The sequence below is a fragment of the Scomber japonicus genome, chromosome 16, assembly GCF_027409825.1.
Source record: "Scomber japonicus isolate fScoJap1 chromosome 16, fScoJap1.pri, whole genome shotgun sequence".
In the NCBI taxonomy this organism is placed as follows: Eukaryota; Metazoa; Chordata; class Actinopteri; order Scombriformes; family Scombridae; genus Scomber; species Scomber japonicus.
The window spans coordinates 19,492,958-19,507,564 of NC_070593.1; the positions used below are offsets into that span (position 1 = coordinate 19,492,958).

The 14,607-nt window shown below is 38.5% G+C and overlaps 4 protein-coding genes across 4 annotated transcripts in view; 2 read left to right on the forward strand and 2 right to left on the reverse strand.

The window, feature by feature from the left end:
• Positions 1-1,942: 1,942 nt before the first annotated feature.
• zbtb8os (zinc finger and BTB domain containing 8 opposite strand) lies at positions 1,943-4,351 on the reverse strand. The gene is made up of 7 exons (XM_053335527.1): positions 4,174-4,351; positions 3,961-3,985; positions 3,749-3,870; positions 3,560-3,642; positions 2,891-2,943; positions 2,625-2,661; positions 1,943-2,429 (listed from the first exon to the last, which is right to left on the reverse strand). Exons 1-7 carry the CDS (start codon positions 4,253-4,255, stop codon positions 2,343-2,345), a joined length of 489 nt encoding a protein of 162 aa, XP_053191502.1. The 5' UTR covers positions 4,256-4,351; the 3' UTR covers positions 1,943-2,342.
• A 124-nt stretch (positions 4,352-4,475) lies between these two features.
• LOC128375146 (histone-binding protein RBBP4) lies at positions 4,476-8,646 on the forward strand. The gene is made up of 11 exons (XM_053335420.1): positions 4,476-4,579; positions 5,017-5,164; positions 5,281-5,426; positions 5,800-5,973; positions 6,063-6,178; positions 6,402-6,562; positions 6,681-6,807; positions 6,920-6,997; positions 7,278-7,412; positions 7,838-7,948; positions 8,061-8,646. Exons 1-11 carry the CDS (start codon positions 4,564-4,566, stop codon positions 8,121-8,123), a joined length of 1,275 nt encoding a protein of 424 aa, XP_053191395.1. The 5' UTR covers positions 4,476-4,563; the 3' UTR covers positions 8,124-8,646.
• Positions 8,647-8,861: 215 nt separating this feature from the next.
• sync (syncoilin, intermediate filament protein) lies at positions 8,862-12,327 on the reverse strand. The gene is made up of 6 exons (XM_053335177.1): positions 12,195-12,327; positions 10,822-10,880; positions 9,877-10,371; positions 9,189-9,599; positions 8,982-9,106; positions 8,862-8,904 (listed from the first exon to the last, which is right to left on the reverse strand). The coding sequence occupies exons 1-6, from the start codon at positions 12,325-12,327 to the stop codon at positions 8,862-8,864; spliced, it is 1,266 nt and encodes a 421-aa protein (XP_053191152.1).
• The window catches only part of LOC128375239 (uncharacterized protein KIAA1522 homolog), a 28,156-nt gene continuing 25,774 nt past the window's right edge, over positions 12,226-14,607 (forward strand). Inside the window, exon 1 of the mRNA XM_053335535.1 lies at positions 12,226-12,527. The gene's annotated coding sequence lies outside the window, so the exon portion shown is untranslated. The remainder of the gene's footprint in view (positions 12,528-14,607) is intronic.

Genomic DNA, 14,607 nt, shown 5'->3' on the forward strand with positions numbered 1-14,607 from the left:
CAAGACTGCACACAATCCCTGATCTGTGGCAGAGGGATGTGGAAAAGTTTTTGCCTTCTGGGTAAGTTGTTGTGCACTTTATAATTAAAAAGTAAAGTAGCAATCACATGGTTCACTTTGGACATATCAGGTGGAGAAATAAGAAAGTATTTAATATAATAATATTTCAATCTCAGGATGTTATTTGTTACTATGATAATCCAGATGATGGCGCTGTCGGTTCTAAGATTAATTTCATTATTCAATATGGAAAGTTCAATCTACACACACATTTTCTAAATCACTACCTCGGATCTCACCTTTTCTCCTAAATTCTCAACTGAAATCACTCACTTTATTAGACAACAAAAAATGAATCAGCTATTGAAAATTATGGAAACTTTTTCCCTGTATGCTCTGATTTGATATATTTATATTTATGTATATCTGTACTCCTGTTATAACTTTTTTTTTTTTACTTAAAGACTATGTCAATGATCATATTCAGTAAGTTTAGATCATGACAATATCTCCAGGTTTATCCAGTGCCTCCCATTACATAACAGTTGTACTTGTTAGAGCTATGATGGAGACATTTTCTCAAAACTGAATTGAACTGTACAGTTCTCATTCTGGGTGGAGCATTGTGTTTACACACAGAGAGAAACTATAATCCAGTAATCACAACACAGTGTCTTTATTTGCTCAAGAAGTGTAGAGCTGCTGTCAGTCCCCTTGCTTTACACTGTGTCCTGATACGCAGTGCTTTGTACATGTAATACATCAATGACAATGAAACCAGTGTATAATCCAAAATAACATCAATGAGAAAGATTGTGATCATTTTAGTCAATATAATCTGTAATTTACTGTGAAAATACTGTTTTAGCCATATTATCAAAATCTCTGCTGCACATTTCTTTTATGTCATTAACTTAAATGTAGTTGTTTGTGCTGTGTCATTTTATTATGTTCCGTAATCTGAGCTATTCACTCAGAACAACTTTGAGAAGTCTGAGAAAACTTTGTTCAAATGTTGTTTTTAAAGACACAAGCCCAGACATGTACTTCCTTTATTCTATGGTGCACAAACATATTTTGTAGAATCTGCTCCTCTTTTATTTGATGTCTCACACATGACAGCAGGATTTGCTGTGATCCGCTTTGATCATGTTTGTCAGGTTTCATTGTTTTTCACTGAATGTCTTTGACATGATCACTCCAGCTAAACTAGTACATGCGGTTTGACGGGCAGCTTGACATGAAGAGCTCCAAGTTCACTCCTGACCTCTAGACTGATGATCACATGGACGGTGACATCATGCAGTAAGACACATTGGGTATTAGTGGTATATTCATGAATTCATGAGACCTATAAGCCCCAATAAAATCTAAATCCACCTGGGACACACAGACCAGAGGACTGAACACCAGGTATAATGAGAACCAGAATCACATCAACTGACTCCTCCTTAACATGACAAATCCACCTGTATGAAAATATGGCAAGTTTCCAATATCTTAAACCTATAATGTACTAATGTATGAATCTGTTTGTTCCTCTTTGGCATTCAGCCAATAAACCAGTGACTGGAGGTATTCTTCATTTTAATGTCACATATTCTCAAATTACAATCCTTTAAACAGGCATGGACCTGCACCATGAAGTAGTGTATCTTTAGCTTTCATTGTATATTTAACAGCCAAGTGACCCTGTTAATTCTATATGAAAAACAAATAGAACATCATTTTGTTTAAGCTTGTACTGTACTGTATTGTATTAACATTGTATTGAAGTAAAGTATCAGTTTATTCTCAGAGAATTTTTTAAGCAAAAAAAGATTAAAGATCTGATGTCAATATGTGTCAGTTTCTACTGTGTTGCACCTACAAAAAAAGTGTTAATTATGAATTAATTCGTATATGATGTTTACTGTTATTTTTTCTAAAGTCACCACATCTACTGAAAATATTCAAAAGAGAATTCTTTAAAAAAAAATTAACACAATTTCAAATTTGTGATAAATAGGAATAAGAATTTGCTAAACCATTTCAAGTAAACCTGGGTAAAATCAATCACATTATTCAAAATCAGAGAGTTTGTGATTCAATAATGACTCAAGAAAAAACATTATTTACATGCAATCCATTTCCCTAAATATTAACACATTCGAAGCCTTCTGAAATCATGTCAATTTCATATCACTGGTATGTAATCTGTCAGGGAACTTACTGATTGCATCATGTTTATTAACATCACTAGAAATGCTGAGAAATTATCTTGTTGGTACAAAACTAATTCAATAATCAATCAATAATAATCAGTGCCTCAGTTCCATTGAACCACAACTCTTGAGGTGTTGTCAGATATCAATTATGGCAAATATCTCTGGTTTTTCTATATCGTGGATCTGCATTGCGGAGTATGTAATGGCTTTCACTTCTGTACCCTAGAATGACAACACAGTGCATAACAGTTAGGAGCCTATCTTTGATTATTCATTTAGGTTAGTCTTCAAGTAGAACACATATGATTTGTACAATTTTATTTTAAATTTCATTCTTTACAGCATTATCTTCTGAGAATCTTTAAGTAAGATCCTTCTTGTGTATGCTGCATAAATTGACTTCCTGAACTGACTTACCTGTGGATGCTTTTCCAGAGAAAATTCTTCACCCCAACTTCAACAAACAAAAGAATAAGATTTTTTTTATTATTTGTTTTACAACGATCTGAGACATTTTGGAATAAAAGTATATATCTGGATTCAACAGTCTCACTAAAAATGTCATGAAGACAAAGAAACTGTGTAAACACCTAATAGAAATGACATTTTCTGTATCTAAAAACAATTCCACTTTATATATGAATAATAATTTTCATGTAAAAGTAAGAGGTACCCAAAATTACCCAATGGAGCGGATCTTGAAGTGCATTCTGTCTAGGTGCACAACTTTGACTTCCTGCAAGCAGAATATCATTAGAAAATCACTTCATAATTTAAACATACAGTATGTAACGGTCTACACACAATCTGCATCTATTACAAATTTTAAGCGACATTTACATTGCAGTTTAAGATAACTCGTGTTATGTTTGGATGTATATAGCACATGCCATGAGTCTGACTGATCATATCTCTCATAAATGATTTTAAATGTATGATATGATCAGCACTGCATAACTACCGTAATTTGTGGCAATTCAGTGTTGGGAAATAACTAGTTATATGTAACAGTGTTGCATAATTTCATTACAAAATAAATGTAAATGTAATTCATTAGAGTTATTGAGAAAAAAATGTGTAATTAAATGACAGTTACTTATGAAAATGTTGATTACAAAAGGGGGTTACATCTGAAGTCAGGCCTTTAAGATTTTGTTGATTTCCTTGTTTTTTAAAAATATAACATGTTACTGAATACATATATTGCTGTTTTTAATTTTTTGATTTTCTTCTTTCATTCTTTTTTGTAAAAAAATCATAACGTGGGCTTATTTGGAGAACACATGGGCTTATATGGGCTTATATTACATTTCCAAAGTAATCTTCCCAACCCTGGTGACCAATATACTCACCCTGGGAACAAAGAAGAGATCTGCACTAAACTTGTATAACCAGTCATCTAGAAAGTGGAAAAGAAGCGACTCCATGTCTTCACCTTTAGAGACGGGGTTACGTTTGAGTGATTTGGTAACAGCATGATATGAATAGGTATAATTGAGGCTTGTGGTGAAGTGACAGCGGCACATCACCAGTGCTCTCACCCTCTGACTCCACTTCAACAGTATCAAGGGGCTCCACAGTCTCTGTGTCCGTCATGTAGCCAAACATGCCCATGGCACACTGCTCAAAGGCTTCCTCCAGAGAGCCTCCCCAGGAGTGGATTCTTGTGAGAGAGACCACATCAGAGGTTAATACAGTTTATCCCTACTGAACAACAGAGAAACATGACATCTGACAGTTTTACCACACTCACTGTACATCTGCTGTATGATCCAAGTCTGTAATGATAATCAAACACATGCCGTATTAGACCAAAGCAGAAATGATGAATCTGTATATTGCATATGTCGTTCAATTTAGATACACAGCTTCATTTATTTCAAGAGTAAACTGGGGTCACTTAAAGGTAACTTGATTGCGAAAAGATAACAACATAGCTAAGCTATCTACAATATCTCAGACTCACATTCATATTTCTTGTTTATTGGCGGATATTTTGACTTTGTAGCTTTCTGTGCCTCTGTCAGGTCCAGCTCACGGTCATCCATTAGAGCTGTGAGTTTGTTTATCGTTTTAAAAAGTGAAAGAAACTCAACTTTAGCATGTTGCTGTGTGGTTACAACACGATGAAGATATGAGAAGGAAGTGCCGCATGTACTAAATAAACACCAAAGAAGAAGAAAGGGGGCGGATGTAGCGTTACGATTTCCTGTCGGCTTTGGTCGACGCTGATTGGCTGCTTGCTCTTCTATGGAGTTGGCGCCATTGCGAGCCTCTCGTGCCGTGCTGTTTCCAGAGCGGTCTCCCCCTAATTACTCCCCTCTTCCACCGGTATCAGCTGTTTAACGGCGACACAATGACTGATAAAGACGGTAAGAGCGTCCACCTGTCTGAATTGGGTGGTTCAAATGGTTTGTGTGTTGTCCATAAACATATACATTACAAGTGAGGATGGACCGGTGTGTATTGGCGCGCCTGGCAGCACCTCCTTTCATTGTCGCCAGCTAGCTTTTAGCTAATTTTAGCTGCTAGACAAGTTAATTTACCTGTGCTGGTTAACTTACTGTTCAACATAGGATGAGGTTTTGATTATGATTCTTGTGTCAACTCTGGCAATGTCCAGTAATGCAATAATGCAGGAGAACAAACCAAAGTGCAAGTAAACAAGAAGACTTTGCTGGATGGAGTATAACTTTTATGTCACCTTAAACACATGCTGTTCAGTACAGGTTGAATTGGTGCTGCATGACATAGTTCTTACTATCATTATAACACAGCTGTGTGTTGCTATTCAATGTTACTTGTGCAGCTGCATTTGATGATGCTGTGGAGGAAAGGGTGATCAATGAGGAGTACAAGATCTGGAAGAAGAACACCCCTTTCCTCTATGACCTGGTCATGACTCATGCCCTGGAGTGGCCCAGTCTCACCGCCCAGTGGCTGCCAGATGTTACCAGGTAGATCTCCTGGACCTTGACACACGCTCGCAACATGCCAGGAGATGGCAGCCTACGTTTTACTTCCTGGAATGAGCGAATGAATGAAAAACTTTTTGTTGTGTTCCTCTTCACAGACCAGAGGGAAAAGATTACAGTGTGCACCGGCTGGTTCTGGGGACACACACGTCCGATGAGCAAAATCACCTTGTGATTGCCAGTGTTCAGCTCCCAAATGATGATGCCCAGTTTGACGCCTCACATTATGATAGTGAAAAAGGAGGTGAGAGATTTTTATATGCATTTTAAGTGTCTTTATGTTTAAAGTTTTACACAAAATACATGAATCAATGGATAAAGTATGTTGTCAGTATCACATTTTTCATCACAACTGCAACAATTTCATATTGCAAGAGCAAATGCTTGATAAGTGCATGCATATCAACACAAAGTTGATATACATTTGAAGTCAACCTCTACTAAAACTTAAATTGGAGCAAAATCTCACTCAGAATTAGATGTTAAATGCTGTAAGACAAGGTTTTCATTATGGATACATTTTAGGAGAATACAATGCAGTTTTACTTAATGAGAGTAAGATCAATTACAGGGTAAATGTAATTGCCATGTTATGTTTTTCTTGTGTTTTGTTTCAGAGTTTGGAGGATTTGGATCAGTAAGTGGTAAAATCGAGATTGAGATCAAAATCAACCATGAGGGAGAGGTGAACAGAGCCCGCTACATGCCCCAGAATCCCTGCATCATTGCCACCAAGACCCCCACTAGTGACGTGTTGGTCTTTGATTACACAAAGCATCCCTCTAAACCAGGTAGGTTTACCGCTATGCCACTGTTGTGCCCATGGCAGATACTATTTCTGCACCGTTTTATAGCATTGATGGCTACTTTTACATTCTAGACCCCTCTGGAGAATGCACCCCTGACCTGCGGTTGAGAGGTCACCAGAAAGAAGGCTATGGCCTCTCCTGGAACCCAAACCTCAGCGGCTGCCTCCTCAGTGCTTCTGATGACCATGTGAGCAACATTTTAAAGCAAACCTGAATTTTCTGTTCCATGTTTCTGTTAGTTAGACTAGGGTTGTATTTTACTTTACTTACAATTAACCCGCTTGTTACTATTTTACTTCACTTATTTAACTAATGTGTTGATATGTCTTTTTTGTTTATTTGTTTTTGTGTTTGTTTTGTTTTTTGTTTCAAAGTGATTTGTTTCTTACCCATCTCTGCTTTCTTTACAGACTATTTGCTTGTGGGACATTAGCACTGTGCCCAAAGAAGGAAAAATTGTTGACGCCAAGACAATCTTCACAGGCCACACTGCTGTGGTCGAGGACGTCTCCTGGCACCTGCTCCATGAGTCACTCTTTGGATCTGTTGCTGATGACCAGAAACTCATGATGTAAGCTGTTTCCAACTTGACAACAATACTTGCTCAGCTCACAGACGACTTGTGAGAAACAAAGTTGTTGCTCGGTTTCGACTTTTTCTTGAACAATGGGGCCTTTGTTTTGGAACAGTTGGGACACACGGTCCAACAACACCTCCAAGCCCAGCCATGCAGTGGATGCCCACACCGCTGAGGTCAACTGCCTGTCCTTCAATCCCTACAGCGAGTTCATACTGGCCACTGGCTCAGCAGATAAAGTGGGTCCGCTCTCTGTTACACAGCACATTACTGTCCAAGTATCTGCTCTCATTTTTGTCTTGTTTGTGTAATGAGTTTAATCAGTGGAAGCTGACTACTTTTTATTTTTAGACTGTGGCTCTGTGGGACCTGAGGAACTTGAAACTGAAGCTGCACTCTTTTGAGTCACATAAAGACGAAATCTTCCAGGTAAGAAGTGAACCTCAGTTTAGTTAAAGTAACTTAAAATTAAGTTTGTTGCATGGTTATTTCTTGGCCAACCTGGAAAATGCTGACCGTTGAAATGTTAAAGGGAAACCGATGGTTAGTTGGCATAATCAGATTCAGTAGTGTAGTCATGAATCCACAGTATCCACAGAACAGGCTACAGATTGTTAGTCTTTATGATGGTGGTTATTTATGTTTAGTTTTATGTTTATGAAGCATGCTGTAGCAGAAATGTAACATTTGGCCCATCTCTCCCAAACAGGTTCAGTGGTCTCCTCATAATGAAACTATCCTGGCCTCCAGCGGCACAGACAGACGACTCAATGTCTGGGACCTCAGTAAGATCGGAGAGGAGCAGTCTCCTGAAGATGCTGAGGACGGCCCTCCTGAGTTGCTGGTGAGTTGTGGGAAAGGTGATGATAGCAGGTGCCTAAAGTTTGTGCATTTTAGAGCTGCAACTATAAGTGGATTAATTGATTATTTGCCATCTTTTAAATCAGTCGCTATTGATTATGGACTATTTTGATAATTGTTTTGAGTCATTAATTTGTTTAAAGAAAAAAGTCCACATTCTCTATTTCCAGCTTCTCAAATGTGATCATTTCGTCTTTCATGATGATAATCTGAATATCTTTTGGGTTCAAAGATATTCAGATTACCATTGTCTGATATTTTATGGACCTAATGGAATTTATTGAGAAAATAATTTACTGATTAATGGATACTAAAAAAAGTTGTTAGTTGCAGCCCTAGTGTATTTTTAAAGTAAGCCTTTTATGAATATTAAGTGTCATACAAATCCTGTTTTCTCTTCCTCTTTAGTTCATCCACGGCGGACACACAGCTAAGATCTCAGACTTCTCCTGGAACCCCAACGAGCCATGGGTCATCTGTTCTGTATCAGAGGACAATATTATGCAAGTCTGGCAGATGGTATGAACTTTGTTTGCTACATGGTTTTCATTTAATTATGTGGTTTCATCATTTTTGTAAAAGCTAAAGCAGCAGAAGGATGAGACATACTTTAAAATGGTTTCTTCTACAGGCTGAAAACATCTACAACGACGAGGACCCAGAAGGTGCTACAGATTCAGAGGTCCAGGCATGATTCCCATCTCCACATCTCTTCCTTCGACCTGCTTGTTAAAAATGGATATATTTTCCACTGCTGGGTGCGTTAGCAGTAATGTTTTTTTAATGAACATTTTGGGCAGCCGTGTTTTTTGTAGAAAACGAAAGAATAAATTGCTGAGCTGTCATCATGTTTAAGTATTTAAAACAAGTCTATCAGTTGGATTTTTAGGTCTTTTTAGTTTTTCAAACTTCCAGTACTCAACTCTGACTCTCATCTATGATCAAACCTGAAAGGTGTGCCCTTCATCATTCAGACTTGCCTTTTGTATGGTTTTATTTCTTCCCTCTGTGCAAAACATTTCTACCAAGATCCATTTTTATTAAAATTGTACATAACGTAGGTTTTACTTTATTTGCTTGATTCACATATGAATTTTCCAGATTGTTTGTTGCGTCTCTTATATGTGTTTTTCTCTGCATTTTTTTTGTGTTTTTCTGTGCTGCATCTGAACTTTTGTGCACTTAAGTATATTCATAATAAAATATTTACAGTTAATCTGTTTGCTTGATTTCTTGGCACAGCATGTTAGACATTAAATTGTACAAAAGAGTAATTTCATATACAACATGAATTGATTAAAAACTAAATGAATGAATACCAGGTTTAAATTGTGCAACATATTAGATCTTATCTTTGACATTAAATACACATGCAATGCTGTACTTTGGTCTGGTGGAGATTCTGGTTTAAGAGTATCCACTGAAAACAAAGTTAGGGATCCTCTGCAGTGGCTTCACTGGTTTCATCACGGCCTCTATAAAACAAGATAGTAATTTCAGTTTTTATCCTGATGCTTGCAGTCTATAGTCAAACAGTATAAAAGAAACCTACCTGAGAAATATCAGCTCTCTCAAAAGGCCCTCCTTAAGCTCCTCCAAATTATTCTTAGATTTTCTTTGAACTTCAAATTCCACTTGTAGCTCTCGCAGAGTCTCTTTTAATGTCTCCACCGTCCCCTGAAGTGGATAAATGTCTGTGTTGGCAGTTTTACCAAACACCTTTTGTATCTGTTACACTACCTGACTAAAACCACTGTACCTTATGTTGTGCGATACTCTCCTCCCTCTCCCTTTCCATCAGGTGGATTCTCTGCTCCAGACAGGATCTCTCCATCTCCAACCTCTGTATGTCCTCTCTCAGGGGCCTCAGTCTGCCCCTCAGGTCCATTGCCTGCTCCCTGCTTATTCTCAGGGCGTCCTCCCCAAACTGCCTCCTCTTCAGCAAGACCATGAACCGAGGCTCGTACCATCCCTCCAGTGCCTGCACACTGCCGCTGAGCCGACGTTGCAGTCTGACAGAAGCCTGCCGGCACTGGCTGAGGTCACTCATGGCTCTTGGTCTGCAGGGCTTACTGGCCTGGTCCCTTAAGGAGTTGAGCTCTTTCTGGTGAGCCTCCCGGAGCTGAGACAACTCCTGGATCAGACTTTGAATACGGGCCCTGAGCTCCTCCTGTGGATAGGTATAAAACTGATTTTAAAGAAACACAAATAATACTCAGTGGCATTATTGATTTAAGCTATGAAAGTAACTTTTACAGAAACTTGCAAATAAAGTGAGGGTGATTGTTTGTCATGATTTTATGAGGAAGGTCAGGATAAAATCTGAATTACAACCACATCAAAACAAAGAATTGAATTAGATGATAGGTATCAAAAGGAAACACTTCTCAAACTGCAGAATACTTCACACTGAAATTGTCTCAGTAAATGAATCATCAGAAGGTTACCTGTGTAACAGCAGACTGAGCCACCTCATACTCATGTGCAGACAGTGTCACCTGGTTCTGGATGCACTCTCTGACTGTGGCAAACATTTTCCTCTTCACCTGCTGTACTTCCTCATAAACAGCGATATAATCCAGCTGAGCCAGAGTGACCAGCCTCCGTGTGTCTACTAGCTTTCCTCTCAGATGTTCTACAACTCGCAGCATAGGTTCCTGTATTTGCAGGAACTCCTGTATCAACTCGTCCCTCTGCAGCTCTAGATGAGTCACATGCTGGATGCAGCACTCGAAAAGTTGTCCTAAGCTGTCCAAGTCCCCCTGGTCTATTTGTATCATGGGGAACTGTGTGCGCTCCTCTGGGGTGATGATTGTGTCTACTTCAGAGTCAATATGGCTGTTTTCTGTGACATCTTCAGCAAATCTGAATTCCATGTTTGAGTCTTCAGTTGATAACATGTCAGTCCTATCATCTGTTAATCTTTGATTGTCCATGACCTGCTAAAAAGATAGAAGGAAAGAGAAGGTTAAAACAAGAGAGCTGCCATTAATCAAAAGGCCAACATAAATAATTGATTAGACAAGGGTGGTAAAATACCTCTAATCAGGTCCTTCATTTCAGATTATTTTGCATAACAAATAAACTTAATGTAGCTGTTTACAATTGTGATTGCTGTAAACCCTAAAAAGGACATCCAAAGATCACACACAGGAGGGTCTTAACTTCTCAGTCATACACTCATCAATAACAATACATATTAACACATAGGGCCTATTTCTACTCACTCAGCTCCAAGAGGTACAGCCAGCTGTGAACCCAATTTGCTTTCAGCTTTAAGGATCTCTCTGCAGTGTGTCTGTCTCCAGGAAAACAGAGGCACACTTTGTGTTTATTAATAACAACTGGAGTCGTGGTAGAAATACTATCTCTGGGTTCGTCGGAGGACTCACATGCCCCCACATGGGAGCACAAACTGTGTCAGTGTTGGGAGCAGACAGGCCCACATGCTCTGAATGCACCAGTTAACACATGTCTGGACCAGCCTGGGTGCTAGCAAGTTATATTTATATAGCTTCACAGCCTGTTTTTATGTGACATCATTGTTGAAAATGGTTTGAGAATTAACTTTCCTCAAATTTCTACCTTGAACATTTTCCCGCAGACTACAAGCAGAGGTTTATTAGCAGGCACATGCAGGCTTTTCTTTTAATAGCTTCCTGAAGTATTAAGGTCAGCTGTCCATGAAGTTTGCATGGTTTATATACAGTATTTGTTTGTAGTGTTTTGCATTTCCCAAATACAAATGGTAACATATAAAACTACTCTTACAAGAGGGAATGTAATGAAGGAGACAAGATGAAGGGTTGTACTAATTTTTGTATAATATCCCATATTTTCCATTAGAAATACAATAAAACACATAAGGTATGAAAACAATGATGGCCCTGTCATAAATGGGTACTGTATGTTTATGTAAACTGCCTTTATGATAACATGACTGCATCAGTCCATGGCAACATTGTCCCCTTGTCACCCATTTAGCTAAACCTCATAATTTAGGCAAATGCATGCAAAGGTGCTTCTCTGTGGGGAGGAAATCAAACAGGCCTTATTAACTTAAACTTAAATTATTATTATATTTTATGAACTTTTTTTTAATGAAGTTGTTGTTCTAAAGACATGGTTTCCACAGGACAGAAACTAATGCCCATATGGTGCATATTAACTGTGTCTTCTGTGTTTTGCATGATTGTGTACTGTACAAAGGGTTTAAAATTACTGTTTGGCAGTATTTATATGATCTGCTGTGACTTGTCTGACTTGTAGATATTTTATTTCTCACTGTGCATGGAGGAATAATTTGTCCCCCTACATGGGATCAATAAAATGATAAAATGTAAAAATAATACTTACACAACTAATAATAATAATGATAAAATAAAAACAAACAAAAAGACAAAAAACAAAACAAAACTGGTGAGATCTAAGTAATACATTTTGATTTAACATTCAAATTGGAATTAACATGAATGTAAATCTTGTCTATTGATTGTTAGATATTATTATTCATAATATACTGGATGTTTGTAAAAGTATGTACAAAAAAATAGGAATCGTGATTTTCAACCTTCATTTAAAAGTAAAAACATTGTTTTAGCAGAATAAATGTTGACGTCACGCTGACAGTAACACGCAAACTAAGCGTGGAAAAGAAAATTCTTCATCTCTCTCCCTTGTTCAGATGTAAGGTGTTGTACACTTCCTACATCCCGCCACTAGATGTCCTCACAGCACTGACCGCAGCAGAGCACACGTCTCGCACCTGAGCCCTCGCCCAGCCTCCAGGTGGGACCTACAGGTCGATAGCAGCGCAACTTCTCTTCATTTCCCCCCGTGTGCTCCACTGGAGCGCCCGCAGGCAAACTACATAGACGGCGGGGAAGTCTAGCTGGCATCCGGATCTGTACCGGCCGGGTACGAACAAATCCAGATTGTCGCTTCCTCAAGTGTTTTTGTCACGGAAATGGTTCACCTGAAGTTTTCCTTCGGACGGTGAAAGTTTGTAGTTGGGGAGGAAGGACGCAGAAGGGAGACGCTTCAAATGGAGAGAGGCTGGAGTTAAATCAGCCCATCTGGATCATTAAAGTTAAACAAGGTATGATCACCAGTTGTTTAGATTTTTTTTAGATGTAAAGTTTTTCAAGTGTCAGTGTCTAACATGTCTTGTCATTTCCACTTAACACCCTCTTAAACTATATGTAGGCATGTTAAATGGTTGAAATATAGTTTAATTAAATTTAAATAATCTTAAAATGACACTAGAGTCGAATGAATCATCTTTTAAACAATTTCAGAAAGTAGCCTACATTTTTAATTCGTGTTGTGTGATCAATGTAACAATTGCTCTGCTTTAAAAATGTAAGATAGGATACAAAATAAAGAAAATAAAAGCCTCATGTCTTAACCAGCATTATCAAGTATACAGGGGCGGATATAGTGATTTTGGGGCCCCCGGCAAACTCTGTCTCCCTTTATTTTCACCTTTTCTCTAATTAAATGTTGGTATTGAAACACAGGCAAAAGAACAACAAACAAAAGGCTATATTCATTTATATGAGAAAGAGAGGTAGGCTATTATCAGCACAATGTACTTACATTTACCTTTTAACGTGTGAAGATTGAGCTTGTAATTCTTGTATATTGCTGGATTCAATTAATTATAATGAATCATATTTTATTTGTTGTTATTCTGTGAGTAAAGTTTGAATATTCAACATAACCAGTAACGTTTATCTGCCAGGTGAATGTAGTGATAGGGGCCTTTTGTAAGTTATTTTGGTATACATTGAGTTTGAATAGTATAATTAAATATTTGTCACATCTAAATATCATAAGAAAGTAGAGGTTTGGGGCCCCAGGCAGTTGCCTACCTTGCCTAATGGTAAAGTCCAACCCTGATTAAATAAACTGAGCTGCCAGTGGATGGCATGAGTATCAGCATTCATGAAAAACTAGGTGTGGGAGATTTGCTTAGCTTGGCCTTGAGGGATCCTAAGTGAATGTAATTTAAGACCAGTTGTGCTCCTCTGTGGAACCCATGACAATCAAAGCTATTGTGTTATTTCCATCACTGACCCAGCAAGTGACTGCTTGACAGCATACTCTGACACTTGGTTTAATCTGTTCCAGTCAATGCCCTCCATAATGCTAGACCCACTACATGTCGATTAACCTGACAGAAATAACAGATAACATGACCATCTCAGGACCTTCTGTGCCCCCCCCCCCTCTTTTTTTGTTTGTTTGTTTGTTTGTTTGTCTGCTGCTTCTCCTGGACTTTGGAATCAGAAATGGAATCAGAAAAGGGTTCTAAACTTTACTGAAAACTGTGCTTCCAACAATCTAGGGCTGTTGGCTGGTGTTTTTCAGCCGTATTGCTTCAAGTTTATCTCTTATACCCTGTAGTAGGTGAGGCTGAGACAGAGCCATTTGTTTAGAAAGGGTGTGTCTCATACTGGTGCTCTGTCTTCACCAGCCTGCCATGCCAGGGCTTGTACCCATGGAGATTACAGGTGTGTTATGTAAGCACCAAAGGCACAGCAGAACCTGGTAGATACCTGAGATTCAGAGATCAAGGTAGACATCAGGGTAGAGATGGGACAAGAACAGAGAGGCTGTGAGAGATGAGGGATATAACAGGATAAAGATTTCACTGGAAAGAGGACTGCTCCTAGGATATGGTGCAGTAGGTCTGATACTTGAGACAAGCAGGTAAGTAAAACAGTTTTAAAACTTTTTGAAAGTCACAACTGCATAACATGCTGTGTTGTCATTGATGAAGTGCCAGTTCAGTGGAGGAAAGGTGAAAGCTACCAGTCAAGAGAGAGTAACAGGAAGTATAATTGATGTAACAGTTAAAGACTCATGATTACGTAGAGTTTGCTAAATGATGTGTGTGTCTATGTGTCATGCAGGCTTGGAGAGGGGGAAGGGAGGGGGGGTACACACCTGGCTGATGAGTGGGCTGTTGATCAGCAAGATTAGTTTATGAGTAACTCATCAGTGGGTTCTTATCCCTTATCCCTTCTAAAAATGCAATCAATATCTGTAATGGGCTTTAGTGTGAAAGCAAACAGACATACCAATTTCACAGTGTCACATTAACACCCAGACTTTTGCTCTTCTTGTCCTTCTGAGAGTTCACATAAGTTCTGATCTACCCCCCCCCCCCCCCC